This window comes from Lissotriton vulgaris, chromosome 4_1 (genome assembly GCF_964263255.1).
Source record: "Lissotriton vulgaris chromosome 4_1, aLisVul1.2, whole genome shotgun sequence".
NCBI classification, from domain to species: Eukaryota; Metazoa; Chordata; class Amphibia; order Caudata; family Salamandridae; genus Lissotriton; species Lissotriton vulgaris.
This window is the reverse complement of record NC_141691.1, coordinates 1,660,444,918-1,660,456,241: the sequence shown is the minus strand read 5'-3', so window position 1 is coordinate 1,660,456,241 and position 11,324 is coordinate 1,660,444,918. Positions and strand designations below refer to the sequence as shown.

Below are 11,324 nucleotides of genomic sequence, written 5' to 3'. Positions count from 1 at the left end.
GTTCACAGCCGAACTTCCGTTCGATGTGCTGCTGCTTCTGTCTTGAAGCAAGTGTCATAGAGGAGGCGGGGCTTTAGGGCCTGAGGGAGACACACAGCCAATCACGGAAGAAGGTGGGGGTGTTGACCCAAAATACTTACAATGCGGCTCTACCGCCTAACGGGTTTCTCCTCGAAGAATTTCAGGGCTCTACAACCTGAGGGCACCTCTTTTTACAGCCGCTTACTTCAAAACAGTCAGCTTGTGTGCAAGGAGCTTAATGTTAAACGCGAGACTACTATTGTTAACAAAACAAACGCATGAAGGCAGTTCGTTAATATGCATTTACAAAGAGGACCTTTGTTTCAATACTACATATAAAACCAACCAACCGTTTCAGACGTTTATTTCAATGAACAGAATTGGAATGTGTATATACTTCCGTATATCCGCCTTCGATGCTTCTTTTTTTGCGTGCTTTTAAACTTTTAACATCATCTCGTATCATCTTTCGCTTAAACTCCACCCAGTTGGACACACGTGATCTCGTAAGAGGTTGTCTTGCAGGAGGGACCAAAAACTCACATTTATAGGACCAAAACTACAAACGTGATTGACATTTACTTCCGGGTAGGGCGAGTTCACAGTGGACCATACTGGAAAATTACCCAGCAAAGGCAGACAATTTCAGATGTGCTGCTGAGAGCTCAGGTCACACCGGATTCCGAGGTGCGAGTTGTACAATCTCCAGCCAGGTAGGTGTGTTGTGTTGCCAGCCACTAGAACATTATGGATGCCATTCGGATCAGAAAAAATCTTTCTTGCTCTGAAAAACATCACGTTGAATGGAGTTTTCAAAATAAAATACTTAAAGGGCTAACAACTCTGTTTACGTTTTATCTTAAGCTGATTATTTTTTTAAATATCGCAACGGTTTAATCGGAATGGGTGATGCTTAAAGTGTGCTCTGCATATTCATGATACACAATGGTGGCCCGAGCATTGTGCAGAAAAGGTATCAGTGAATTGCACATAATACGATTTTGTGAAGCCGTGTGACTCCCTCGCATGTGTCCACATTGTATTGAATTCCTGTGTTTAAATGTATGTTTCTATTCTTTGACTTCAGAATACAATGGGGGATCCTTGGCAAGAGTGTATGGATTATGCAGTTACTATAGCAAGAAAAGCTGGAACGGTATGTATTTAGTTTAAATGGGATCATGTACATTTAAGTTGCGTTTTAGAAACATTTATTGTCTATGTAATACACCGTGAGTGACGTGTAAAAGTACTTCAGTCAGCACTACTTTCTGTTGAACAAGCGGTGCAGCATGTTTTCCCATGTGAGTGTTTAGTACTGTATGTCTTGAAATTATTAGAGCAAATGTATTGTTCATGTATGTATATACATACTACTGACCACCGTAGTATGTCTCTGTATGAATCCAACCCGCACTTAGATCGGCTGGCGAAGGGATGCTGCAGTAACAGTTATCAGTGTGTCTGAGACTGAAATAGGGGAGGGGGCGAACTTCCTTTCCTACCAGAAAAAGTTTAACTGTAAATATAAATACGTATCATCAAATATATCACAGTTTTACATAGTTATTATGAATCACGTCCATGTTTGCAAAGTCAGAATTTAGTGTGTGCGTGGCAGAAGTACCATCCTGTCTAGAAGTACTGAAAAGAAATGGGTTTAACTTTCAGTAAAAGCTTCCCTACTATTGGCAGAACATCCCTGACACCACATGTAGTCTCATGTCCCATGAATAGTTCATTCTTGCTATTCTTTCCTTTATATTCTAAACTTTAACATCAGGCATGTTTAATAGGAAAAGCAAAACCAAATATAACAGAGTGCGCAAACCTGCTCAAACTTTATGATTCACACATTCATAGTCCACATGGATCAGTTAAATACCTGATCAACTTAAGACCCGGCCTAAGCTAATGAAGTCTCAAGTTGAAAACCGTGCTCATTTTCGTTCTTTTATTGCTTTTCCAAGTACCACTGGTATAATGGGTAGTGCCCTGACCCCATCGGGTGACTATCCAGATGTTTCCAAGGTTGTAATTTTGTGGGATAAAAATAGTCTCCTGGGCGGAGTTGGAATTGGTTAAACTGTTATTTTTGAAACCCACTGATTTAGTCTAGGGTATAATTTACGGTGCTGGTTCTTGGTCTACTGAATGAATCTACACTCCCTGTGCATATTTTTTCCAGAAATAGTTTCTCATGGCTATTCATTTTCCGGTGTTTTGTAATTTTTCAGATCATTAAGTTGTCAAGATTTGTGGGCTTTTACATTGTTTTACTCCTGATAAAAACCGATGCATGCTTAATATTTGCTTCAAAATGCAAAGGGAATGAAACACAAATGTGTGCTTTAAATAATTATTTTTCCTCTCTTCAAATTCCAAACCACACAGTAAAATTCAAACCGTGTGCGTTCCTTGTACAACATAATCTTTGTTAATGGTTTCTGCCTCAGTTGGTGATTCATGATCTGTGGGTAGGCATTTTGCTCTAACCACCTCTAAAACACAGCGTAGGTCAATGTGCAATTAACATATAAATACATTTGCTTCCAAAATTAGCAGTCCTGTGCAGTTTGTGTGGCATATTTTAAAGCTTTACGGCAAGATGAATGTCATCTCTTAAGTATCATATTTGTACTGATAGAATATGTCTCTGTATGGGATCAATAGCATGAATCCAGTTAAAATAAAATCATGGCAAGATGTCTAGGTGACAGGCCAAGCTTATAATATGATTTTTAGTGGTGTGTTTTCACTCTGCCATTGCAAAATAAACTGCTTCGCTAAAGCAGCGAAGGAAAATCTGCCATGTTTAGATGTCTCTGACAAAATGAAAGACTAGCCACCACGAAAGTCGCTGCATCTGCCATGAGACGTTGGCATTGGTGAGAAGAACCCATTGCTCTTGTGGGTAAGTGGAATTAATACCACCAAATGTGTTCACTGGCAATGTAATCCAAAATTGCAGATATTTTGTAGAGACCGCCCATATCTAGTCTCTGTTAGATGTTGGGGAATATTCCTCAGAATATTACTGCCTCTCTGCTCTCCCTTTTTGAAAGTTCATTCCCTTTTCATGGCAGTCTTTCATGCAGCTAACCCCACCAGATATGATTGCAGATTAGCTCCTGTAGATCAGAAGGTTGAATTACTTCAATTCCTGGCAAAGTTACCAACGCAGTTTGGCATGGCTCATTCCAACACGTAGTCTGCCGCCTGCCTAGGTCATCGTAAGGCTGATGTGCCACAAGAGCCATCGACAGTGAAAGTGCAGATGTAACCGCTTTTTCCTCCACTCAATGAGGCCCAAAACTGTATTATGCCCAAAAATCTAGCTAAACACTAGAGATGGGGAGACAGGTGTGATGTGCTTGAGGCTTGGTGACGGAGAAGTAGACGAAGAGACACAGACACACTGAACATGTTACACAGAAGCTGACAAAATGGCAGGCTCCTACATTTACCTCGGGAGAGGGCACACACAAATAAATAGTTTGTGCTGATGGTAACTATTTGGGAAATCATATTGTTGTTAAAACCATCTTCTACATTAGAAGCTAACAGTGCTTTCTTAAATTGTCCTTTAGTTTCGCACAATTATTCTCTTAGATAACTGACTATGCAAGTTCATGTTACTTACCGCATAGTGGGGCAGACGCCAGGTATAGTGTTTGCTCAAGGAATGTTTCAGTCTGTACTGCGCATCATCAAAACTCCCAGACAGGCCTTGATTTGGGTATATAAATTAGTGAGGAAGTTACATAGCTTCTCCTAAACAAGGTATGAAATGTACCGTAATTCCATAGGGTTAGTTTGTCAGTGAGATTATTATTTTCTTTTATTCTAACAAAATACTAAATTCACCCAATCTTCCCTGAGCAATTTTTTCAGTTATCAATAGTTTACAAAGCCATCCTTCTGAGGGTGATACAAATAAATCATATGCTAAATGCGATCAGATTGTAGATTTTGTTTTATTTTTACAAAGAAAATCGATGACATACAGACTTCTTTTAATCCTACTGTTGATAATTCCGAAGTAGAAAAACAAGGGTCCCATACTTCTGGAAGTTGCAGTTTAGGTATGAAAACATTCCTTTGTCAAAAAAGCATCATATACGTATATGAATAGCATAGGATCATTAATGCATCACCAATTTCTTCTAAATGTAAGCATGTACATACTCAAATGACACAATGGCACCTATATATCTCAAATAGTGACTGTTTATTATATCTCAGTTACTTTTCTAAGTAATCACCATATTCAATGTTTAAAAAAAGAAAGGTTGCTCCAAGGGGAGTGTGAAAAAGGAAAGTGCTTGCGAAGTAGGACAGATATGAAGGAGGGAAATCCAGTCAGAACAGATTCAACAGACAATCAATTTTGCATTTTAATAGCCTTAGTAAACTGGTTGTGGTTCATAATAACACCAGAGGTATGGCCTTCTGGTTATATTTGGCTTTTTATAAGAGTCATTCACTTTCCTTTTTTACACATGCAGTTATGACCAATGCAGCTTCTGGATCCTGTTTAGCACTGTGTACTTGTTTTGCAAGCTGCCCAGTAGTGCTACTCCATATGTGTTTTTTTTCTTTTTTTCAACAGGGTACCGTGGATGTCCATATAAAGTCAAATCCTAAATTCGCTCAGATCAAAGGCAATAATATAGTCATCTAGATCTGCATACAATTCTTACATTAGTATTTTTTGCCCCCTCTAGCAGATTTGGATGCTGTTACATTAGCAGTGATTCTGTAGAGAAGGGAACAAGATGTACCAGAAAGCACAAATTACTCATCATAGTGCTGCTAATAAAGGTAGCACTCAAGGGCACATGCATCAAGCCATTTTCCGTTCGCAAAAGGGCCGATTCACAGAATCGGCCCGTTTGCGAACGGAAAAAGGCCATTTCTAATGCTTCAAAGGCTTGACATTCGCAATTCAGGTAATCACAATTATTTGTGATTACCTAAATTGCTAATGCATTTAGGGAATCGCAATTTGCGATTCCTTAATGGCGATGCATGTAGCCTTTCCTAAATGCCAACTGTGCATTTAGGAAACACTAATTACCATCAGCTTCAAGTTGATGGTAATTTGTGCATGCTTTGAAAAATGCACAAAAATGCATTTTTCAAAGTGCCATGTAGCGCACACATGCCCTTCGGGCATGTGTGTGCTTTACATGTGCACACATACCTTTTTTTGGGGGGGATGCTTCAGGGGGGCATTAGGCCCCCAAGCACCCTTGGATTTGCATTTTCAGTTTGTGATTACCAATTTGGTAATCACAATTTGCGAATGCATTACCATTCATTCCAAAAGGCCCATAGGAATGAATGGAGTTGCATTAGCTGATAGTGATTCGCAATTTCCTAATCGCTATTAGCTAATGTTAAGGAATCGCAAATTATTTTGCGATTCCTACATTCATAGCTTTTTGTGATTTCAAAATAGACAATTGTTAAAAATCGCTATTTTAGAATCACAAAATGTATGCTTGATGCATGCATGTGCCCCAATGTCCCTATACCGCCAGACATCCCATCTGGGAATTCAGCTCTATGGACAGAGAGGCATGGTGAAATGTAGCAGAAATGTAGGCGGTGGAGTGCACTGACACTCAGCCATCACAGATTATTATTTTTATGATGGAAAACTGCACTTCGATTCTTTAACCCCCCCCTTGCCCCCGGTCCCCTTCATTCTTATAGTCTGGGAGAAGTGTGACTACTAGCATAGGATGCATGGTGAGTACTTTGTACCTTCATGCTACTTCAGTTTGCAAAGACTTGGTCTTGTGGGGGCAAGCAATTGTAAACTGATGGATGAGACGTGTAGGGGGTGTGTACTTTATGAGATCAAATAAGAGCATATTGAAGGACCACACATGCTCCCCTTGAACCCACCAAACAGTAGCACTATCCCTAATGTAAGTACCAGGAACTGGAAAGCATTTCTCGCACATCCTGTGAATTTAGTGGTCTTAGCATGATGATTACGATGTTTTGGGTGTATAACTTCTTTTTTTAATGTTTTGCTTGTAGCCATATTAATTCGTTAACCTTTTTCCTTTACCAGGTGGTCTGTGAAGCCCTGAAAGCTGAAATGGCCGTTATGGTCAAAAGCTGTCCCACAGATCTGGTAACCGAAACCGATCAGAAAGTTGAGAAAATTATAATTTCATCCATTAAGGAAAAATTTCCTTCCCACAGGTAAGATTTGTATCTTGTGAATTGATTAAAAAACGAGACCCATTTCACTCTGCTCGTATAAAAAGAACATGAAAAATTATCTTCCTTAGAGTCTGGCGTTCCCCCTTGAAAAAATATATATTTAGTAAATCTTCTAACTCCACTTCTTCTTCTGCATCATTAGAAGGCACATGGTAAAAACCGATCTGAAAAAGCTCTATACTTCCTCCAGGAACGTCCTTCGCAAGGAATTATGACCATTCCCAGGCATTGTGACTGCAGCAGGTTATTGAAGTGGTAGGCTGATGGGTCACACCAGCCTAATAATAGGTTCGAATTGAGAGAAGCCAGGGTTATGCATGAAACTCCTTCTTGCTTGACAAATGCTGCTCTGCACCCATTGCCCATCGATGGCAGCCCAAATGGATTTAGATATCCACCAACTTGCTTGGCTAGTACAATATCTAAGACTCAAACTGTAACATGGCTTGTTTGCCATCAAATGTTCGTCTTTAAGACAATTCTATAGGATCCAAAGCGATTAAATTCATATTTATCTATATGTATCCTTATTTTCTGCTATCTGGAATTGCACATAAGATTACAATTACAGCTGTAAGTTTTTCTATCGGCTGTCTAAACAGCCTGTGGCCTATTACTACTTTTTCCCTTTATGGACCAACTCTTCCTGTCTAGCGTATACTCTATTTACAACACCTTACCCTCTGATCTATAGTTTTGTGAGCCTCATCACACTGCTCTGGCAATGCAACATGCACATTTATGGTTGCTTCGATAAAGGAACTATATATAAAGGTCTAAGGGAACAGGCAGTGCTTAAATCACATAGAGTACTTAGAACTCTTTACTGATAAGATAATAGTGGGTGCCGAGAAACTTAACGATATGTATGTGAGCGTTTTTTGTTATCACATCTAATGTAAAAAATGGTGTGCTGGATTTAATTTAGTTGCTTTGACCTATATTCATTAAATATGATAGTGTCAATCAATCAGAACATTTGTAAAGCGCACTACTCACCCGTGAGGGTCTCAAGGCGCTGGGGGGAGGAGTGCTGCTACTGCTCTAATAGCTAGGTCTTGAGTAGCCTCCTGAAGGTAAGTAGGTCCTGGGTCTGCTGTAGGAGGATGGGGAGGGTTTTCCAGGTTTTGCCGGCGAGGTGGGAGAATGATCTGCCGCCGGTGGTCGCTCTTCGATTGCGGGGGACGGTGGCGAGGGCGAGGTTGGCGGAGCGTAGCTGGCGGTTCAGGGTGTAGAAGGTGAGTTGTCTGAGGTATGCCGGTCAGGTGTTGTGGAGTGTGCTGTGTGCGTGGGTGAGGAGCTTGTAGGTGATTGTCTTGTTGAAGGGAAGCCAGTGCAGATCTCTCAGGTGGGATGTGATGTGGCTGTGGCAGGGGATGTAGAGGATCAAGCGTGCAGAGGGGTTCTGTATGCGTTGTAGTCGTTTCAGGAGTTTGGCCGAGGCTCCTGCGTAGAGGGCGTTTCTGTAGTCTAACCTGCTGCTGACGAGGGCCTGGGTGACCGTTCTTCTTGTTTTGGTGGGGATCCACCTGTAGATCTTGCGGAGCATGCTGAGGGTGTTGAAGCAGGAGGAGGAGATGGTGTTGACTTGCTTGGTCATGGAGAGTGAGTCGAGGATGAAACCTAGGTTGCGTGCGCGGCCGGTGGGTGTCGGTGCTGCTCCTAATGCGGTCAGCCACCAGGAGTTGTCCCAAGCCGAGGATGAGGACTTCCGTCTTGTCCTAGTTCAGCTTCAGCCGGCTGTTCATCCACTCGGCGACGGCTTTCATTACTTCGTGGAGGTTGGTTTTGGCAGTGAGGGGATCCTTGAAAGGAAGAGGATCAGCTGGGTGTCGCCGGCTTAGGAGATGATGTTGAGGTTGTGCAGTCGGGCGACGTGAGCGAGTGTAAGACTCTGAATCCGTACATTTGAACATGTTTTGGTATTTCAGTGAGCTGTGTGGGTAATATTCTTGTACTGCAATATAATGAGAGGATGGGCAGTTATTAAAGATTTACATTATTCTCCTCGTCTGCCCTCGTGTATTTCTTAAGGTAAAACAAACCATTTTCCCAGTGTTTGCTTGAAACATAACCTTTGATACAAGAAAAGCTTTAGGTGCACAAATTAAAATGTAGTCTTGTGGCTAGACGTCAGTGTTTGGGTCTCATTCATTCACAAAGTGTTTTCCCGGCATAGATGTGATTTGCCTGGGAAACATTGTACCACTGGATGCAAAATGTAGATTTGGTTCACAAATCCAGAATCTCTTCAGTTTTGCATACAGTGGTGTCACCAATGATTTCTGACATTTTGCAAAGTGTGTAGGCTTTCCTGCCGTTTTGTTAGATATTTAAGCATAGTACTCGGCATCTGTAGGGGTTAGTAAGGCTTTTTTCTTGTCGTCTCAGTCCAGGCTGAGGGCATTAGGCAGTTAGGTTGAGGTTACTGTAATTTCCCATTTTTGTCTAGGAGCCTCCATATTGGCGCACTTTAAATGAATCATCAAGTCCTCCCATTTACCACTTGACTCACTTCAGGGTGGCGTTTTGGGAAGTCCATGCTTACTGCAGAACACAGTGTGAGGTCAAACTCAGGAAGTGTGTAATGCTTTAGATAATATTTAGTAACTTGATTGACCAGTCAGTTGTTAACGTTTATGAAGAAAACTACTTTTTGCAGGTTTGTAAATATTTGAGTACACCTAAAACAAGCATCCTCAAAAATAATTTGATATCTTTAGATCTCTCTTTTTTTTTAATTCAAATCATTTTTATTTAAAATTAGAAAGAAAAGCACAAGACAATACAATAAGGTGCAAAGTATACATTAAGGACAGTAAAAGCAATTCTCCATCTACAAGGTTCTGATTATGATGGAAACATGGTAGTAGAATCACTAGAAAAGCAAAGCAAAACAAAAGAAAGAGAAAGGAACATTAACATATGTGGTGGTCAATACATTTACGTATACATGTACAGTTGCATAGCCATCCTATATCTTGTGTAGGTTCTCATCTCGATGACATCCAAGACCATCTCTCGGTGAAGGGCTGACTTTAGCTATGTAGTCTAAGGGGGGTCAAACGAGAAGGAGGAAGCATCAAGGGCCTTCCACAATTTTTTGTGAGAGACGCGCCCTGGGGTGAGTGCAGTGTATGGTAATCGGCTCCTCTTAGGAAGGACAACCAATCTTGCCACATTTTAAATGATACTTCAGAAGCGTTTTTCCACTTACATAATACAACTTTGCCTGCTAAGGTGAGAAGGAGATCAAGGAGTTGGCGATCAACCATGGTAGACAAGTTTGGGTTCTGTACTCCTAGCAGAACATAGACGAACTCCCTTACAGGTTTGGTACAGAAAATATGTTCAATGCACTCAAAGATTTTATTCCAGTATTTCTTCAAAGAGGGACAGTTAGATATCATGTGGGCCAAGTCCCCCACTTCTGCATTACAATTCCAGCACATGGGGCTCTCTCTTAGCTGAAGTTTAAAGAGCTTCTCCGGTGTCTAATGTGTTCTGTTGATTAACATGAATTTAGTTTGTGATAATATAGGGGAGACCTTATTCCTAAATGCAGTAGTATATATTATATCCCAGTCAAAAGTCATACCAGTTGTGTTGGGCTCTGCTTCCCATCTCATCTCGTTTCTTCTGTGTGTTTTCTGAGGAAGGGGAAGGAGCATTTTATAAACCTTTGAGACGAAATGTCCCGCTTTATTGATGCGTGGGACAGACCTCCAGAGCCATGGCACAGAGGGAGTCAAGGAGTGCGCAGACAGGAGTGCTTTTAGTTAAAAAAAAATCGTGGAAGTCCATTGGTGTGAGGTCGTGTGTGGCTTGGAGTGACGAGAACGGTAGAGGTTCAGTACCCTTGAAGAGATCGCTAACCATGTTAATACCTTTCCCTGACCAGTGTTTCCACTGGAGCGGTGTCCCATTGATTTTCAGTGAAGGGTTATGCCAGAGGGTTATGGAAGTGGACTTTTTGAGCTTTAGGCCTTTATGGTTTGACTGGTTGAGTTTCAGGAGTGCCCTTCTTGTGTTTAGCAGGATATACTTAGAATGGGGTAGATACGCAAGGTCCATGGTGAGTAGGGCCGGGAGTGGAATATTACCCAGTATAGCTTTTTCGATATCTATCCATAGTGGTGTGTAGTCTAATTCTTTGCTTAGCCATAGGGCGCTCTGCTTGCATAGGAATGCTGTTTGATAGTGTCTGAGGTTTGGGAGACCCAGGCCGCCTTTTTCTTTAGCTAGCTGTAGCTTTTTCATTGATATCCTTGGCTTCTTCCCTTGCCACAGAACCGTACCAAACAGCTTCTCTACTTTGTGTATAAAGTCGTCGGAGAAGGTCATTGGTAGCATACATGCCAAGTAATTTACCAGAGGTGTTACTATCATCTTCAGGGTTTCAGCCCTGCCCCACCAGGATAGATATTTAGGCAACCAACCTTCCAGTAGTTTGTTTATTTTAGTCAGAACTATGTTCTCATTAATTCGCGTTGTGGAGATTAGGTCGCTATCAAATTCTAAGCCCAAATATTTGAAGCAGCCTGGCTGCCACGTTAATCCTGAATCTCCTATGATATCTTTGTTCCCTAGGGTATTGAGTAATTTAACCTCTGTCTTGTCTTTGTTTAATTTATAACCGGATACCTTCGAGAACTCCTCGATAGTGGTGAGGAGAGCCAGTATAGCCTCACCCGCCTTCTCTGAGACGACCAGTACGTCATCCGCATATGCCGTTAGTTTTATAATACAATCATTGAAAGGAATTCCTGGTATATTTTTGTTGTGTCTTATATGGTAAAGGAATGGTTCGATAGCCAACAAGAATAATGATGGGGAAAGGGGGCATCCCTGCCTCGTACCTTTGTGTAGACAAAAAGGTGACGAGAACGAACCACCTGCTCTGACACTCGCTATAGGCCGGAAATAAAGGGACATGATCATCTTTATAAGTGATGATCCCAGATTAAATTTATTTAATACAGCCTCCCAAGTAAGCCCAATCTACTTTATCAAATGCTTTTTCAGCATCTAGTGTTATTGCTGCTGAAGGATTGGAAAGG

The 11,324-nt window shown here is 41.3% G+C and overlaps 1 protein-coding gene across 3 annotated transcripts in view; it reads left to right on the top strand.

Annotated features, from left to right (window-relative positions):
* The first annotated feature begins 563 nt into the window (after window positions 1–563).
* Window positions 564–11,324, top strand: part of IMPA1 (inositol monophosphatase 1) — a 94,387-nt gene continuing 83,626 nt past the window's right edge. For 2 of the 3 annotated variants that reach the window (XM_086965932.1, XM_086965933.1), the window contains exons 1-3: window positions 601–734; window positions 1,109–1,177; window positions 6,110–6,243. In XM_086965932.1, the coding sequence (XP_086822058.1) occupies window positions 1,115–1,177; window positions 6,110–6,243 (197 nt within the window). In that variant the 5' untranslated portion in view covers window positions 601–734; window positions 1,109–1,114. Of the gene's footprint in view, window positions 735–1,108; window positions 1,178–6,109; window positions 6,244–11,324 lie in introns of all 3 variants that reach the window. The other variant, XM_086965934.1, reaches the window with a different exon arrangement.